The following is an 18,156-nucleotide window of genomic DNA, read 5'->3' as shown; positions in this document are numbered from 1 at the left end:
CGCCGTCCCGTCCTTCCCCGCGCGGCCAACCCTCGTAAGAGGGCCCTGGATCTTCCTTTTATAGGCGTAAGGAAAGGATTCAGGTGTACAACGGGGGTGTAGCAGTGTGCTAACGTGTCTAGCGGAGGAGAGCTAGCGCCCTAAGTACATGCCATCGTGGTAGCCAGAGAGGTTTTGGCACCCGGTTCGTGTGATGTCGTGGCCGTCGGAGGAGCGCCGGAGCCTGGCGGAAGGACAGCTGTCGGGGCTGTCGAGTCCTTGCTGACGTCCTCTTGCTTCCGTAAGGGGGCTGAGAGTCGCCGTCGTCATAGAGCGTGCGGGGCGCCATCATTACTCGTATAGTGGAGCGAGCCAGATGGGACGCCGGTCTTGTTCCCCGTAGCCTGAGTCAGCTTGGAGCAGGGTAATGATGGCACCTCCTGTCGACGTGGTCGGTCCGTGCCCTGGGTTGGGCGAGGTGGAGGCTCCTTCGAGGTCGAGGTCGAGTCTGTCTTCCAAGGCCGAGGTCGAGTCCGAGCCCCTGGGTCGGGCGAGGCGGAGACCGTCGGCTGATGCCAGGGCTGAGTCCGAGCCCTGGGGTCGGGCGAAGCGGAGTTCGTCGTCCTTCGGGGCTGAGCCCGAGTCCGAGCCCTGGGGTCGGGCGAAGCGGAGTTCGTCGTCTTCCGGGGCTGAGCCCAAGTCCGAGCCCTGGGGTCGGGCGAAGCAGAGTTCGTCGTCTTCCGTAATGGGGCTGAGCCCGAGTCCGAGCCCTGGGGTCGGGCGAAGCGGAGTTCGTCGTCTTCCGGGGCTGAGCCCGAGTCCGAGCCCTGGGGTCGGGCGAAGCAGAGTTCGTCGTCTTTCGGGGCTGAGCCCGAGTCCGAGCCCTGGGGTCGGGCAAAGCGGAGTTCGTCGTCTTCCAGGGCTGAGCCCGAGTCCGAGCCCTGGGGTCGGGCGAAGCGGAGTTCGTCGTCTTCCGGGGCTGAGCCCGAGTCTGAGCCCTGGGGTCGGGCGAAGCGGAGTTTCCCATGGCGCCTAGGGCCGGACTTGGCTGCTGTCAGCCTCACTCTGTCGAGTGGCACAGCAGTCAGAGCGGCACAGGCGGCGCTGTCCCCTTGTCAGGCCAGTCAGTGGAGCGGCGAAGTGACTACGGTCACTTCGGCTCTGTCAACTGGAGGGCGCGCGTCAGGATAAAGGTGTCAGGCCACCTTTGCATTAAATGCCCTTGCGATTTGGTCGGTTGGCGTGGCGATTTGGCCAAGGTTGCTTCTTGGTGAAGACTGGGCCTCGGGCGAGCCGAAGGTGTGTCCGTTGCTGGAGGGGGTCCTTGGGCGAGATGTAGATCCTCCGGGGTCGGCTGCCCTTGCCCGAGGCCGGGCTCGGGCGAGGCGCGATCGCGTCCCTTGAATGGACCGATCTTTGACTTAATCGCACCCATCAGGCCTTTGCAGCTTTGTGCTGATGGGGGTTACCAGCTGAGATTTAGGAGTCTTGAGGGTACCCCTAATTATGGTCCCCGACAAGCAGAAACCAAACAAATTGACACACAGATTCAGCGAAAAGAGGCGGTTAGACTCCCATTGTTAGCAAAAGAAAAGCAGGTCAACGTCATTGTGGTCTCGATTGATCTATCTTTGAAAGAGGATTGGAACGCGCACCTGCCTTAGAGCTTCGTCGAATCCCTAAATTCTCCCCCTCCAGAAGCATTTCGAATTGAACCCAAGCGTTCACAAGATAAGCAACATGTCGTACAGATGTAACACACAACATCGATCATATCCTTTTCGAAAAAAACGAGCAGAAAAAAGTTCAATGGATCAAAAGATATATATAGAGAGAGGAGATGATCATGGCATGTTATATATGCATACATGCTTGGCTCCTTGCACGCCACCCACAGCATCCAATCACATCACGGGTTGGGCTACATGTGTGGCATACAGGGAGCCAGGCATGCACGAGCCAATCGACCAAGACTGCTGACGTAATTAACATTGCCTAGCTCCATGGAGTCGCACGATGAACAACGACGAATATATAATCGGTAGAAGAGCAAGAGCAAACAGCAAGTGCGCATGAGGTGGAAAGAGGATTGAGCAAATAAATCTTGGCGATGATCACGCACCAAGCATGTGTTTGTTTCGGAACGACATGGGTTGGATCGGAGCCGAGCCATTTTTTGGGTTGGGTCGGATCCGTTTCATGTTTGGTTTCAGTGACAGATCGAACCTAGTTTCTTGTTTGATTATAGGGTTAAAGTGGGTTGGAGTTGTACTATCTCTTGTTGTTTCGTGATGATGGATGAATGAGGAATGAACTGAATATGGTCACCTTCTTTGTTATATTATCATATTCAGTATAATATCTTGCATTCAATAAGATGATATCATTCAAAATAAATGAAACCGACACTATTTTAATATTTGAGAAATTCGTAAGCACAAGATATATATAAATTAAAGTCATTATCAACCAAGTCATAAATTTTTAGTGATGAGGTATTGAGGTCTCATTGTTACATTTCAGTCATAATTAAAGGAACATCCCAACAACATCAAGATGCATTTCAGTGAATTTTTTACATTTGCCATGACTAGCAGGCTTATCTAGGCGAAGACGAGCACTGACCTTTATCTATTCGACGACAGCACTAGCCAGGCTCGTGGGTTGTGCCTACTGGAGAACATGCTGGCATCGGAGGGCAGGCCAGCGGGGGACTGACGGTGGGAGGCGCAGCAAGCCAGTGGGGGAGTCTGACGGCGCTGACGGAGGCCAGTACGCTAGAGGGCAGGCTAGTGGGGGACTGACGACGGGAGGCAGGCGGGGGATTAACGTCGGACGGTAGGTTGTCGGGGTCCCTCGTCCCATCAGGCCGACAGTCGCGGCGCGCTCCTGTGCTGGTCTCGAGTGGATAAGGCATGGGTGACGGGAGGGTGTAGAGGAAGTGAGTCGAAATGCTTCGCTTGTTTTTTAGGAATCCCTAGAACCCACATTTTCAAGAAGTATTTTGACCCAGAATCAACCTAAACTGCGAGCCTTTTGAATCAAACACGGGTTGTTGTGGGTTGAACCTGTTCCAACCTGCATCGACCCGCTAACTAAACACACGCCAAGAGAACGAAAGAAGATAGGAGCCGACCTGGAGATGAGAAGCTGCTAAAGGCTTATGGGTGGCTAAGGTAAGGGACAAGGACAACAGTAAAAGAGTGAGGTATAGAAGAAGCAAGCTGGATTTTATAATGAGGTATAGAAATAAAATATTTAATGAAGTATTTTATTCCTGCTTTTATTTAGAGGTAATCTAGCTAGAATCCCGGGTCCCGAAAAAATGCACTTTGCAATAAACAAATTACTCTTGATATTGTTCTAGAAATGATTATAGTGTAATATATGCTTGCACCACGCACAACCACCCATGTCAAAAGATCGTAGTGCTACCAAATAATGACCTCATTATATGTGCGTGTAGAGAGAGAAGCAAAATATATTTATGCAGTGTAAGAGAAGAAAACAAATGAACCTCTATAAAAAAGAAGAACATAAATTGGTACGTATTTATTTATGTTCTACCTTTCCTATACATAAAATCTAAAATTATAAATTATTTCAGGATAATCATATGATATACGTAATATAATAATAATAATAATAATAATAATAATAATAATAATAATAATAATAATAATAATAATAATAATAATAATAATAATAATAATAATAATAATGCTAGCAATAATATGATAACATCATATATTTAGCCTAGTAGCCTACCTATACCTGATAGGGGTTAAAGATATGATTTTTTATGTTAAAAGATCGAATTTTGCTTAACCAATTGTGGTTTATCTCCACCTCGTAGACACACATGTAAGCACACAGCTACTATCTCCTCAAGTTTATCTCGTGAATGGTTTCAGTTGGACCGTGGTATATCCTAAACCGCCTCATCGGACCACCAGTCCAGCGAGACAAGGTTGTAAACCTATTTGGTATGACAAGGTTGGATGAAGCCATCAGCCATGGACAAATGCTCAACTGAAAGCAGGATACTCACCCTGCAAAGCCTCATGTGTGTAGGCATGTAGGGGTCTGCGATATTCTTCTGGCTCCCCACATTGCACCACAGACTTTGGTCCTAGATAGATAGATGGATGGATGGGATGGAGACTAGAGATAGATGGAGAGGGAAATTGGCGAGGAATCACGCCAAGTTCCAGCGCTGCAGAAGCCTATCCATTCCAGTCAAGCGGATATGTTGGTCGAGGTAATAAAACTATAGGCGAAAATATTTTTCAAAAAACATACAAAAAGGGTTTAAAAAATATTTTTATTAGGAGGCCTCACTACCCCGTCTATTAAAGTCGCAAGTCACAATATTTTTCACGCAAAATACGTAGATACGACCTCGCCCTCGCGTATAACCCATCTACCACTTTGTATATCACTTACTTTGTTTCTATATTACAGTTTTGTTGACCACATATTATAACCAACTAAGTTTAAATTGATTGTTTGAGGCTGTAAACGAACTCAAACGAAAAAAATTGTCAACTACAAAGTTTCATAACTTTTTGGAGTTCTACAACTTTTGTTTTGACACTTTTCCCATCCGAGGCCATTGGCAAAATTTACATTTTAAATTTGATAATTTTAGATGTAGTTTTTGAGAGCCGAAATGATTTCAAATAAAAAAGTTGTTAACTACAAAATTTTATAACTTTTAGATATCTATAAATCTTATGTTGGTGATTTTTTTCATACGAGATTGTTTGAAAAACTTAAAAATTCAGGATACAAATGATTTTTAGTGACGCTTTATTAAGAAAACTGTTATTTAAAATAGCACTGGTGTTTGATAATTGAAACCACCTATAAAAATTAAACATCATCACAGATTTTGAGCTCTTCTCTACTACTCTACTAGTGTGTAGAGGCTCATGATCCTGCTTGCAATTATGCCTGTGCGTGCAAAGCAGATGGAATGGTTGGCTTGGAGGGTAACGCATGGACGACGCGAGCTCTTGGAACTTTCGCACTCCAAATTTGCAGTAGCAGTTGCGATAGATAGGTCTGGATAACGGCGGCCCTTCTCAGTTCGAGTTGGCTTTTACCAGCTCGAGCTGACGTTTAGCTCATGAGACAGAAAAAAAACTATATATATATATAATCAGTTTTTAGTTAATTTTAAACTAACTTAACAATAGAAAATAGTAATTGTACTCATAGTTACACAGACAACGTCAATATAACATCAAATTAGCACAACTCATCACTCATCAATTCACAATTACATATATGTTCATTAGTTTAACTCATAATTTATTCATATAGACCAACTTAACATAAAGATATACTTCATTAATCATTAGTTTAACTCATAGGACATAGACACCACATATATATATAACATGTTCATTATCTATTCCGTAAACGATATACGTATAGTTTCATGTTGCTAAAATGTGGTAGCTCTAGCTCACAAGCTGGCTCGTTAACAAACCGAGCTGGCTCGTTAACGAATCGAGCTAAGATGTCAGCTCAACTTGTGGAAAAATTCAAACGAGCCAAACTGACTATGAATTGAAGCGATTTGATGAGCCACTAGCATTTCGTCCCGCCCTAGAGCTGAGATAGTTTCACATCCACGCACACACCGCTCGCGTCCATGCATACATGCATGCAAAGCAAACAACTTCGTCTTACCACATACTCCCTCTGCCAAAATCAAATCCGTTTTACTTTATGAGATTTATAATATAGTCTACAACTCCATATTTATCATTATTTATTTAAATATAGACATAAAAGTCAAGAGCTAAAATAAATACTATATAGAACGAAGAAAATATTATTTTGATATGATGAGGTGATTCCAAATTGATGATATTTTATGTACCGACTTACACCAAGCGCATGTCTCTGTTCGGCCGCTTAAATTAATTACATGTGTAAGTTACATATATGAACCAGCAGCTCCCTTAAATTTTGTGAACGACAAGCCTTGAGAAAACTAATCCGCAACGTACTTTGGCCAACATTGAACCTAAATATAGAATACTTAAATGCATGAAAAGCTACATTTTGTCGTTTTTTCCAAAAGGAAAATTAAAGAGAGGTCTGCCAAAAACTAGCACTGTAGTGTTAGATCCTACTCGATCTTGTTCTTAACCTCTAACCACTATAACATGTGAATCTGATGATTTACCTTAAGCAGGGCCAAAAGGGCAGTGCCCTATGCCTACTTGGAGAAGAGGTATAACGAGATTCGGTGAGGAGGCGCAGATGAACGACAACACAAAAGACTGGCGGTAGACGTAGATCTTGAAGTCACTCTCCGCCATACCTTGGGTCGAATTAGGGTAGTCTCTTTGTTTCCTTAGCCTCTCTCGTGGAGAAGGCCAAACTATATATAGCGACGTGACTTGGGACCATGCGAGGAGGTCGCAGGATTTATTGCCCCCGACCAGGACAAGTGGACAGTTATAGCCCTCCTAAAAACTTGGTCAAAGCTTTTGACCGTGAGATCAAACCTAACATTCACCACTTGATCGAAAGGCCTCAACTTACAAGAACTTTGATCCCAATAAAGCAATACACCGACATGAAGCATTACAATAGGTAATATCCACCATTGAATTTCAGCATCTGCAGTGAACCATATTCTACATATCTCAGGATAGATAACTTAAACTCATCAAGGGAAATTTTATATGCATGTATCTTAGAAAACGTATCTGAAATAAAACAACACACCGAGCCAAAAAATACAATATACTTGTCGGTGTTCTGAACCTAACTTTAACAAGTAAATTTGTATGTGCGCATTCTGGGTTTCGGATGGTGTGCTCGGTGGGCGAAAGATTTATACTGGTTTGGGCAGAACGTCCCTACATACAGTCTTCGGCGGTTCGCGCTATCGGCACCTTTGTTGCTCAATGCTCATAGTAGGGGTTACAAGCGGGCGAGAGAGGGAGGAAGAGCTCACAAGTCTAGAACTGGAGTGGGTGGACCTAAAGACTATGGAACTAGAGTTCTAAGCTAAGCCTTGGATGTTGCGGTGGCTAATGTCTTGGCTCTATCTTCTGGATCTTCTAGTCTCGTCGAGCATGTATAGTTGCCTTTCGTTGAGTGTCCTCCCATTGTGTCCGTCTCCGACCCTTTCCTTTTATAGATCAAGGCAGGGGTCGGTTACCGACTCCTTCTCTTAGAAGGAACTACTAGGTCGTGGTGAAACGAGGCGTTCTACTCCAGTAAATCGTGCTTGTCGCTCTCCACCAAAAGCAGTGATTTGTGACTGCTACTTTTGAGAAGAGGTATAGCGACGCGGTGAGGAGGCGTAGATGAACGCCGGCACAGAAGACTAACGGTAGACGTAGGTCTTCAAGTCACTCTCCGCCATCCCTCGAATCAGATTAGGGAAGTCTCTCTGTTTCCTTAGCCTCTCCCGTGGAGAAGGCCAAACTCTGTATAACGGTGTGACTTCGGACTATGCAAGGAGGTCACATGATTTATCGCCCCCGATCAGGGCAAGTGGGCAGTTAGCCCTCCAAAAACCCGGTCAATGCTTTTGACTACGAGATCACACCTAACATTCACCCCATTGATCAAAAGGCCTCAACTTACAAGAACTTTGATCCCAATAAAGCAATACACTGAGACGAAGCATTACACTAGGTAATATCCACCATTGAATTTCAACATCTGCAGTGAACCATTCTATCTTAGGACAGATAACTTAAACTCATCAAGGGAAATTTTATATGTATCTTAGAAACTATCAAATAAAACAACACGTCGAGCCAAAAAGATTACAATAGACCGTTAAGCACTATTGAACATAATTCCATCTAAAAATCATAATTACTTAATCTTACAAAAAACAATTTTAACCCCCAATCGTTCCCAATTTTTATGTTATTGAATGTTTTTAGTTATGCTAATCCAGTTTTCTATTTATTATTTTTAGCTTTAAATTTGATTTCATTTGTACAATAAAGTTCAATAATCATTGTTCTTCTCTATATCACTATTTTCATTCTATATGAATCGTACTCTACAGGAAAACGTGAAAATATCGGTTTAATTAAGTATGTTGGCCTGACATATTTAAAGCAAATAAGAACATCGATTATTGTTGGCCGATGTACTTACATTTAAGTATGTCGGGTGCACGTGGGGCATTAAGTACGTCGGTCTAGAGACATCGATATACTTATTCAGTTATGTACGTCGAAATAAATACGTCGACTAACTACATGGGGAACCGACGTACTTAACTTAATAAGAATGTCGGTTTATTAGAGTAAGAATGTCGGTTCCTGGTCAACATTCTTTAATTGTTTTCCTATAGTCGATTTCCTCTATTTTTTGATGGGTTATCTTCAGACTTGTCAAACGAGGATAATAAAAACCATTTAAAGTGCATAACTTGCATACATGCATGGACTCGATAGTTGACAAGTGGTTTCATGGTATGATTGACACATGAAATAGGGTATTGGGAGTGTGAAACAGCTGCCTAAGTCTCCCTAAGTCAGTGAACTAAATAGAGATATTTAGAAAGATGGTATATTTGAGGAACTCATTTAAGGAATGTTGGAGGATGATTTTCATCTGGTTAATAACACTCTAAAATAATTTTACAGACTTCTTTTGAGAACTAGTAGAGATGCTCTAAGATGTATGCTTTTAGATTCACTATAGGAAATACTTTTATAATCTGTAATTAATATGTCGTGAAACTATATATTTTTTGAAATAGATGTTCAAAGATAGTATCAATTAACTTAGGACTAAGCCAATCTGACATGTAAATAAAAACGAAGAGAATAGTTTTAACTATGTAGTGTATTAGACATAACATAAATTTAGGTATATAGCAAAAGCTATGCATTAAAAAAAAGCTAAAATGACTATTTAGAACGGAGGGAATAGCTTGTACTGATAATCTGATATGTTAGTCTCCTACTGGTTTCCCTTGGAGAAAAGAATTGTCCATCTTTTACAATTTCGCATCCCTCAGCAGGCTAAAGATTTGGATTTGAGCATGGCTCCTGCATCTCGAGTTGTCTTCAAATGACCCATAGGTTCTGATGCAGTTGAAATGTAAATCACTTTTCCCCTATTTTTCTTTTTTTTCTTGAGATGAGAGCATGAGATGTTAGGCTCTCTCCAACAACAGCCGATAAAACATTCTGTACTCTAAATATACCGAAAGTAGATGTCCGATATGTGTCCAGCAGCAACCGCTAAACTGTCCGTTAAAATATACTGGGTCTCCCTCATCCGATATATCTGACGGCCAGTATCTCGCTCGCTATACACTGTTCAGTCGCGCGCGCCACCGGCATCCGTTCTCTCCCGCGCTTTTACCTTCTGGAGTCGTACGCTTCGTTAGGAAAAAAACAATTGGTACTGTAGGTTAGAAAATATAATTATCTAAACTAGTTCCTAAGTTATTTTTGTCATGCTACAAATGATTTTGTATCTCTCCCGCGCTTTACCTCCTGGAGCCGTACGCTTCGTTAGAAAAAAAACAATTAATAATGTAAGTTAGAAAATGTAATTACCTAAACTAGTTCCTAAATCATTTTTGGCATGCTACAAATGATTTTTGTATTGCGTAGATGACTAACAAAAACTTATAATACAGACGTCTGGTAATTATTTGCCTCAATATGAACTAATATTGTTTTCCCAATAAAATCAATATGTAATTTCACGACATATGAACTGTTTTTTAAGATAGATAAAAAACAATGTGTATTGTGAAATCTGTTAACACTGTAGATATAGAGGACCGATTTTAGAGGTTGTTACTAGAGATGTTGAAAATATAGAGTATGAAATCTTTTAGAGTGTGTTGTAAAAGACAGAGAATATTCCTTTAGAAAATGAAATTTAGGGGACGTTGCTGGAGACAGTGAGACAGTTCTCACTGCTTTCGACTAATCTGGTGCCAAAGCTGTGTGAGGATGACTGTGAGCTCAAAGATTTCTCGTGCGCATTCGGACATTACTGTGCATGTGCTGGCAAGGGTGAAGATCTAGCTTGGAGTTACGCTGTCAATTTCCTCCTTTCGAAATCAATAAAACAACAAATAAAGTTAGAACCTGTTTGGATCCCATGAAATTGAAACGGATAGCTAGAAAATCTTCTGGTCTCATTATTAGATTGCTTTCTAATTCGTCAGAAGTTTTTGAACCGAACAGGGCCGTATTGGAATGTTTTACAGTGTAAGCCGTGTAGCGATGTACCAGACATGGTTGTCCGTCCCTGTTGACTGCTGAGCTGTAGTGATGATCTGATCACCTTTGTAAAACTGTTGTTGGTTTGCTTCTCAACAATTAGGCAATAGACTGTTCTAGGACAGATTCAACCATGAGCCAAGAACTGCCAATTTCCAACATTTTTGTTTCTGTTGTTACCAACAAAGTTGAGATGCGTTGATCCGAGGTATGCGCATCAGATATTCATAGAAAAATTCCAATCTGCAGCTGCACCCGTCGCTCGTGTCAGCGGCTCCGGTCGAGGTAGGAGGAGCGTGTTGCAATTTGTTGCGCGACGGCGACGGCAAAGGATCACTGCAGCTAGCGCCGGGCCGATGGCAGCGGCAACCACGGAGGGCGGCGGCGCGGGCGAATCTGAACCGAGCTAATCTACACGACAGCGCCCCCGGCGGCACGACCGCACGAGTACTAGGCAGTACTAGCCTAGCCTAGTACTCCTAGTCCTAGTCCTAAGATTAGGTCCCAGGAGATGAAGGCACCTACTTGGTTGGAAGGGTGAACGGCCGCTCCCCCTCCCTAAGATCCAAACCCCGGCACCCGCGGCGCCGGCGACGCAGGGAGGAGGCGATGCACGGCCGGCCGCGGCGCCCGGCCAAGCCTGAGGACGACGAGGCGGCGTCAGCGAAAGCCGCCAAGCTCCGGGACCTCCAGGCCCAGGTCCTGCACAATCACCATGCCCGCACGTAAGCCGCCGCCCGCCCGTACTACATCCTCATCTCTCTCTTCTTGCTCCATCTAGCACAAGTCGATTTTAGCAACCACTATGATTAGTGTGATAGAGGCTCTCATGGCCTGGCGATGTTCCTGCGGAGTGAAGATGCAAATTTTATTGCCTTCCCGGCCTGGTACCATTGCAAATTATCTGTCAGTTAATCGGTCATAACAAAAAAGAAATTGGGTGTCGCATCACAGCTGTAATTTCACCTCTCTTTTCCTTGTCGACAAAGTAAAAGATCCCAGATTCAGCCTTAAGAGTAGTGCTTAATAGCACACTGGACTTATTTAATCAGTGGCTGGGGCCTGTAGGTACACAAAGGAGTCAATTGGGCTGAGCTTCAAGCTGCTCGAGACAAATCCAGAGGCCTACACGGCATGGAACTACCGGAAGCTTGCGTTGCAGCACAATGTCAAGGAGCTTTCTGACCCACAGGCCATCAAGTCTGCTATTGATGATGAGCTGAGAGTGGTTAGTTCTCTGATCCATCAACACTCTTGTATCAGTTAGAAGGAGAGTTCTTGTATTTCTGTGCTTTCGTCGTTTTTGGTGTCCATTGTAATTGCCTACTTAGACGATGCTTAAAATTTGGAAGGCTGAGGTTGCTTTAAGGCAGAACCCAAAGTCCTATGGGGCTTGGTATCACCGGAAGTGGTTGCTAAACCAAAAGCTAGCGCCTGTGGATTTCAAATATGAGCTTGGCCTCTTGGATAAACTGTTAAAGGTGGACGCCAGGAATTTCCATGGATGGAATTACCGAAGGTAGGTTTCTGTTGTCTTTGAGTACAGTCAAGATAGTCTGCTTGAATTGAACTCGACCCGCCTCCCCCCAGGTTCCTTGCGAGATTCATGGGTTTGCCAGATGATGAGGAGCTTAAGTATACGATGGATAAAATCAGTGACAACTTCAGTAATTACTCAGCATGGCATAATCGTAGGTATACAATTGTTACTTATGGCCACTCTTTTGAATGATATGCGTATGTTCTTTATAAATGCTTAGACTTTTCGTATGTCCATGCAGTGATGTTAGATATTTTTTGTTCTAAACCTATACTCAGTGACCATGGATGTCGGATGGATTATGATTGATGAAAACAGATGCAATTTAATAACTGCCATTTGAGTGAAAAATGTAGTCTGCTTCACCTTTATTTTTGGCAGTAGTGAAATAAGCGTTAATTACTAGTAAACTAAGCTGCCACTTCGAAGCAATGTGATTGCATTTCATGTTAAACAGCAGACGGGAACTATGAGTTTAGTATTTTGTAATTTGTACTGTAAATTGATATGCTGTAAATATGCTTGTTTCCTGTAATTGGCAAAGAATATTTTGATTGCCTTGTATTACCCTTGGTCCTATTTGTCTCACAGTGTACTATTATGTTTACTTGTTGGTTCTGGTACCAATATTAAAATCATTTGCTGCAATTTCGTTCTCATTCACCTTTTTGGCAGTATACTTCTGTCCAACCTACTAATCCAGCAGAGCAAAGGTTTTGAGTCAAAGCAGAAGATTTTTTCCGAGGAGTTTGAACTTGTTACTCAAGCTCTTTTTACAGATCCAAGTGACCAAAGTGGATGGTTCTATCACCTCTGGCTTTTAGCTCAAACATCTAGTCCAGATAACCCACAGCTGATTGCTTCATGGCCTTCTAATGCTGCAAAGCTCAGTTTCTCTTTTATCAAGGAAAAGGCTGAGCAGCACACACTGTCATCCGTCTGGTCAAGGACTGTACCCATTGTTCTTTATTTTAATGAGCCTGTCAAAGGATTAAATCATTCAAGTGTGAACTTAAAGTCTGATTTGGAGTTCGGTAAGGATATCCAATGGAGGCCCCTCACAATGGCAGACTCTGGGTACTCTAAATGTTGGGCCACATATCTTCAAATTACAAATGAATGTAGCAGTTTGCAGGAATATTCTGTTGAAATGAGCATACCCTGCTCGGATGACATTGTGTCTAGAAGTGGCTCTAACTACAACTGTCCTGTGCATTTTACATTTTACATTGAACTGATCAGCAACAACGCAGCCCAGGGTTTAGATACGTTTGATAAGCCAGTTGCCTGGAATTGCTCAGACTCATTCCAGTCTCATGGAAACCGTGATCCTATCCCTTTGGATCTGCTAAACATTACTAGTGCCTTGGTCGAACATGACTCAGATTGGCATTTTGAAAGGCTGTCTGAGGAGATAGATCTTTTCAGAGAGTTAGCTGATGACAATAGGTTATGCTCTAAATTCGTTCTGAATCTCCTTTTCCATGATTATAACCCAAATGCCATAACATACTCCCTTTTCCAGCAAGTTTGGGAAGTTGACATTAGCCCGGCTATTGCTTGCTTGTGCTGCTATAAAATCCCGTGGAAGATCTCTAATTGAAAGGAAGGGATACTGTGAAGAGGCACTGGGGCTCTTCACTGACTTGATTCACCTGGATCCATCTCATAAGCAGTACTATGAGGATGAACGGAGCTTAGCCCTGATGGATAAGGTAAAGAATGTTTTGAATAGACTTTGCTTAGGGATAATGTGCTGCTGTCTAACTTAACTTTTTCGTGCAGTTAACATGTGACATGGAGACTTTCACGAAGCATTGTTCTGTTCAGGTTCAACCAAATTCAGCTCCCCTGCATCATGTGCAGTTTCGCAGATTGTCTGTAACACGCATCGGATTTGCTGAGCGCCTGTTGTGGGTTCAAATGCTGGACCTAAGCCATAATAGTCTTAGATCAGTCGAAGGTTAGTCTCGGAATCATCTCTCTTATGTCCACTCCAAGAAAAAGCATAGTATGATCTTTTAACTGTAACAAGGCCTGCGAATTAGCTTCCCAGATGCAGTTGGCCTGCGACAGCTTCTCAAATGCAGTTGCAGAAGTGATAACTATATTAAACTAATTTGTATTTTTTAGATAATTGGCTTAGTCATTGGCAAATGCCTGAAGGATAAGATTTGAGAAACAGGCTTTGGGTTGGTAACTTTTTTTTGTTCTTTTTAAGGTTTGGAGGCTTTGCAGCGCCTTGTGTTCTTGAACATCAGCAACAACCAGATCAGTAGTTTCACAGCACTTGAACCCCTTACGAAGATAATCTCACTGAAAGTTCTGGATTTGTCGTTCAACGAGATTGGAGCTCACTCAATTGACACAGCACGGTATATCTGCCCGTCTCCGTTCTCACACAAAACTGAAGCAAGTGAAGCTTTTGAAGAGTACCAGGAGGTAAATAATATCAACGTGACGGAATACTGGGACGCCATATTGTTCTTCAGATCTTTGAAGCTGGCACAGCTTGATATCAGAGGAAATGCAGTTGCCAGCAAGGACGGCTTCAGAACTCTTGTCGTGACGCTCATTCCTTGTCTAAAATGGTTTGATGGTGAAGGTGTCAGTTAATCGGTGGAGTTCCACTTAGGAGTTGGGCAATCTTGGTAGTGTCAAGGCTCACTATGTGAACTATTTTTTGCTAGAAGCCATTGATTTGCTTCATATGCAGTGCTGTATTTGTTTATGCGAATCTGAGACATGATCATGATGTTACAGAGTTCTGAATTTTCAGGATTGAACTGTCATAGGTCATACAAGAAAGAAGATGTTATCTAATTGCAAGTTGTTCTACTTTCAGAATTCTTTAATAAGTTTATTTATTAAAATAGAACAGAGCTACACTGCTACCATTTACATTTTTGTTGTGAGCGTTGCTCTCTTCCAGAGGTTATCTGACGATGATGTTGTAATTGAACTTTGGGAGTTTTGAATGCAGTTTATGTACTACAGATTTTCTCCCGTTCTCTTTTCACAAGGCCTGAAGCTAAAATCCCTTGTCAGAGGCTCTTGATTCTAGTGTCGCAGTCCCAGACTTAACTAGTCCAACAATCTGTAGTTTCTATTTAGATGCATTCTTCTAAACTTCTGTTTTTGTTGATAGCTGTAGCTCTGGAGCTAACTAAAGACTATGTAAAATAAACTCTGCATCATAGTAGAAAATAGAAAAGCTTATGTATGAACTCTGAAGTTTTCTAATAAACAATCCTTCAAAAATAGGAAACACCAATCATGCCTCTCAGTTTCAGATAGCAGAGATGAGCCCCAGTAACTTAGTACATGCGTAGTGTATTCCCTTTGAAGCACGATTCACTCAAAACACAGGAGCGACATCTTCTCTTCAACGGAGCAATCGACCTGGCACGACGACCGGCAGGCGGCCGGGATCAGGATGAGCCCCAGGCACCGCTGCTCCGTCGGAGGCGAGCAGTGGCGGGCGCTGCGGTACTCTACGGCGTCCTGGAGGATGATGTTGCCCTGCTTGTCGATGCAGTGGAACAGGCCGTGGAAGTAGCGGCCGTCGTTGACGCCGATGAGCATCCGCCGGAACAGCAGCTTCCGGAGCTTCGCGACAGACGGTGAGCTGCTGCCCACGGGCGCGGTGGAGCTGTTGCGGTACGTGTCTCCAGAATCCGGGATGGCTTGCGACGGCCCTGGTGCTCCTTCTTCCATTGTGCTAAGGATCCCCTCTGGTAGTGGTAGATGAGCATGGGCATGGGCATGTAACAGGGTTAAAGAAAATTTGGATATGGGTTCTGGTACGCAGAATTACTAGGCAAGATTTTATGCCTGGTACTTAAGGATCTCGATGGCAGGGGTGGATAATTTTCGCAGAAAATTTCGAAACTGGTAGGTAACTGGGTCAGATCCGAATACAGATAGCTTAGCTATGGTTTTGGGTGCTCTGTTTCGAGAAGTAGGAAGGGAGGAGAAGGATCGGGCGTACCTTCTACGCGCTCGTCGCCGGGGAAGACCTGGAGGAGGGCTGGGTGCTCGCGTTCGGGGCCGGGAAGACCTGGCGTGGGTGGTCGTGGCCGGGAAGAAGACCTGCCGGAGGGCGGCGGCGCTCGGCTGGTCGGAAAGAAAATGCGCGCGATAGAAAGGCCCACTATAGCCTGGATTGGACTTGATTATCTAAAGTCTCTTTAGAATTCCTTGGACTCTATCTAACTAGACCTAATGGACCTGCGATCCAGACTTGAGTGGATAGTTAGTTGGGCCAAATTCAAGGCCCAATTTGGACATTTACAGATACCAAGACGAGTGTTTGGCATTGCTGCCAAGAATTAGGCCGAAGTGCCTCGTCCATCAGATCGAGAAAACATCCTTTTTCTCTAAAACATGCCTTGTAAAAAATAATAAGATAGTTAATTTCGCGTTCTTTATACTACGATCAAAGGAAAAAACAAAATCTCTTAAATTATTTTAAATGTCTCTCAACTCCAAACGACAGTCGTCCCCATCAGATCGAGGAGAACGTCCTTTTTCTTTAAAATATGTCATGTAAAAAGTAATAAGATATTTAATTTGTCGTCCTTTATACTATAATTAAAGGAAAAATCAGTCTCTTAAACTATTTGAAATATCTCTCAACTCTAAACGATACTTAGAACTCGTCAATTCTTAACCTTATCATCAATCCTTTAAAAACCTAAACAAAATCCATAGTCAAGGGCATGATTGTGCAAACAATCATTGTGACCTAACCTTAATTTACCTCTATAAAACACATGTACCCACAATAGTATTGGGTGTCATTAATAACTAAACCACAGAGGGACTAGATGCTTTCAGGCCCAATGAGAACAACAACATCAAAGTCGAGTCGCACGATGTCTAGTGCTGAGCCGTGTCACCAAACTTGAAGGCCACCTCAGCAAAGAGGAGGACTAATCTTATCCACCCTTAGCCCCAGCTGAGGTATTAGAGGTTTGGATTGAGCAAGACAATTTTGTCGTCCGCGACATGGTGTGTGGTTAATATTGCTAGAGCAGATATTAGAGGTCAGTGCTGGAAGGAAAATGTGTCATAGAGCTATTTCTACCATGTTTTGGTGATTAAGTATCCAACACACCACATTGGACTGCCAAGATGAATTGAGTATGAGCACAGTGAAAGCATCTAGGGCCCTGGTTGGTTTTAGTGATTAATGACAACGTAATGTTATATGTGACTAACGTGTGTTTTGCAGAGACAAATGGTAAGTTAGGTCGCATTACAGGTAGAAGTACTACAATGGTGAAAACAATCCCGGAGATAAGAACTCGAAGCGACGGCTAAAACGACGAAACAAAAAGTGAAGGACTACGTAGTCCGAGTGTCAAGGAGTTGTGGACACTCGTGATTTAGTTAGGTCTTTTATTTTGTTTTAGCCGTACTATAAAGACAGGGGTTGTCAATTAGTAGTTTGACCAAGAGAGTTATAGTGTAGTGTTGGTGCATATTCACACTCACATATAGTGCTACGTGACACTCTAGAACATACTCACAAGTTAGAACGAAAACCGATTTGAAAAACAGCGGAAAATAGAAAATAGGGTTTCTGACTTTGGGGCACCGGACTGTCCGGTGTGCACCGGACTGTCCGGTGTGCCCTCTGCCAGGTGGGGCCAGGCGGGCCCAGGGGAAGGGTTTTCCCCACGCAGAAACCCGAGAGTGTAAGGTTCCCGAGTGGATTTTTAGTGGTGCACCGGACAGCGCACCGGACAGTGCACCGGACTGTCCGGTGTGCCATCAGCCCAACGGCTAGCTGTCAAAACTAGCCGTTGGAGTCGACCGTTGGCGCACCGTTGGCGCACCGGACTGTCTGGTGTGCCCATGCGCAGAACAGTGCTGGTAACAGCTAGTTGGTGGGTGAGGGCTATTTATACCCCCTCCACCCACCATATTCAGTGTCTTGCTGCCCACATTAATTCCTGCACATTGGTAGAGCATTGCAAGCACCAAAAGCCTAGTGCGAGATTAGAGAATCTTAATCCCGCATTTGGACCTCATTAGCGCTAGCGAGAGCCACCTAGAGCACACACCACTTGCATTAGGCTTCTCTTGGTCAAGCGAAAGTCTACAGCTTGTTACTCTTGGTGATCGGCATCACCTAGACGGCTTGGTGGCGTTGGGAGCTCGGTGATAACCGTGGAGATCTTGTTGGTGACCTGACTCAAGTTTGTAAGCAGTCGTGAGGGATCCACCGCGCCGGAGTGGCAAAGGATCATCTCGTAGTGAGCACTTGGTTCTTGCGAGGACCAAGGGGGAGCGATACCCTTGCGCGGGTGCTCCAACGAGGACTAGTGGAGAGTGCCGACTCTTCGATACCTCGGGAAAAATTGGAGAAGTATTCTAAACCTTGCT

The 18,156-nt window shown here is 43.7% G+C and overlaps 2 protein-coding genes and 1 non-coding gene across 4 annotated transcripts; 1 reads left to right on the top strand and 2 right to left on the bottom strand.

Moving 5' to 3' along the window:
- Window positions 1-1,845: 1,845 nt before the first annotated feature.
- MIR160g (microRNA MIR160g) lies at window positions 1,846-1,931 on the bottom strand. Its single transcript, NR_121128.1, has one exon. It is a non-coding gene; the product is annotated as a microRNA MIR160g (primary transcript).
- Window positions 1,932-10,795: 8,864 nt separating this feature from the next.
- LOC100501641 (Geranylgeranyl transferase type-2 subunit alpha 1) lies at window positions 10,796-14,584 on the top strand. The gene is made up of 8 exons (NM_001196321.1): window positions 10,796-10,948; window positions 11,292-11,451; window positions 11,576-11,742; window positions 11,814-11,918; window positions 12,439-13,212; window positions 13,289-13,478; window positions 13,549-13,726; window positions 13,985-14,584. The coding sequence occupies exons 1-8, from the start codon at window positions 10,833-10,835 to the stop codon at window positions 14,377-14,379; spliced, it is 2,085 nt and encodes a 694-aa protein (NP_001183250.1). The 5' UTR covers window positions 10,796-10,832; the 3' UTR covers window positions 14,380-14,584.
- A 357-nt stretch (window positions 14,585-14,941) lies between these two features.
- LOC100280759 (sm protein) lies at window positions 14,942-15,955 on the bottom strand. Of its 2 annotated transcripts, XM_008649556.2 has the most exons (2): window positions 15,755-15,955; window positions 14,942-15,497 (listed from the first exon to the last, which is right to left on the bottom strand). In XM_008649556.2, the coding sequence occupies exon 2, from the start codon at window positions 15,478-15,480 to the stop codon at window positions 15,118-15,120; it is 363 nt and encodes a 120-aa protein (XP_008647778.1). In that variant the 5' UTR covers window positions 15,481-15,497; window positions 15,755-15,955; the 3' UTR covers window positions 14,942-15,117. The 2 variants fall into 2 exon arrangements, with proteins under 2 accessions (XP_008647778.1, NP_001147152.1); NM_001153680.1 differs by having other exon boundaries at window positions 14,980-15,818.
- Window positions 15,956-18,156: the final 2,201 nt, after the last annotated feature.

The sequence above is a fragment of the Zea mays genome, chromosome 6 (genome assembly GCF_902167145.1).
Source record: "Zea mays cultivar B73 chromosome 6, Zm-B73-REFERENCE-NAM-5.0, whole genome shotgun sequence".
Taxonomy (NCBI): Eukaryota; Viridiplantae; Streptophyta; class Magnoliopsida; order Poales; family Poaceae; genus Zea; species Zea mays.
Note: the sequence above shows the minus strand (reverse complement) of the source record. Positions and strands in the feature narration are given on the sequence as shown.

What these genes read in the sequence shown, in the direction of transcription:
- LOC100501641 (NM_001196321.1), top strand. Translation starts at nt 10,833, where the DNA reads ATGCACGGCCGGCCGCGGCGCCCGGCCAAGCCTGAGGACGACGAGGCG. An exon ending in CACAATCACCATGCCCGCAC is followed by an intron (nt 10,949 to 11,291) that starts GTAAGCCGCCGC and finishes TGGGGCCTGTAG; the next exon opens with GTACACAAAGGAGTCAATTG. An exon ending in TCAGCATGGCATAATCGTAG is followed by an intron (nt 11,919 to 12,438) that starts GTATACAATTGT and finishes CCTTTTTGGCAG; the next exon opens with TATACTTCTGTCCAACCTAC.
- LOC100280759 (XM_008649556.2), bottom strand. Translation starts at nt 15,480, where the DNA reads ATGGAAGAAGGAGCACCAGGGCCGTCGCAAGCCATCCCGGATTCTGGA.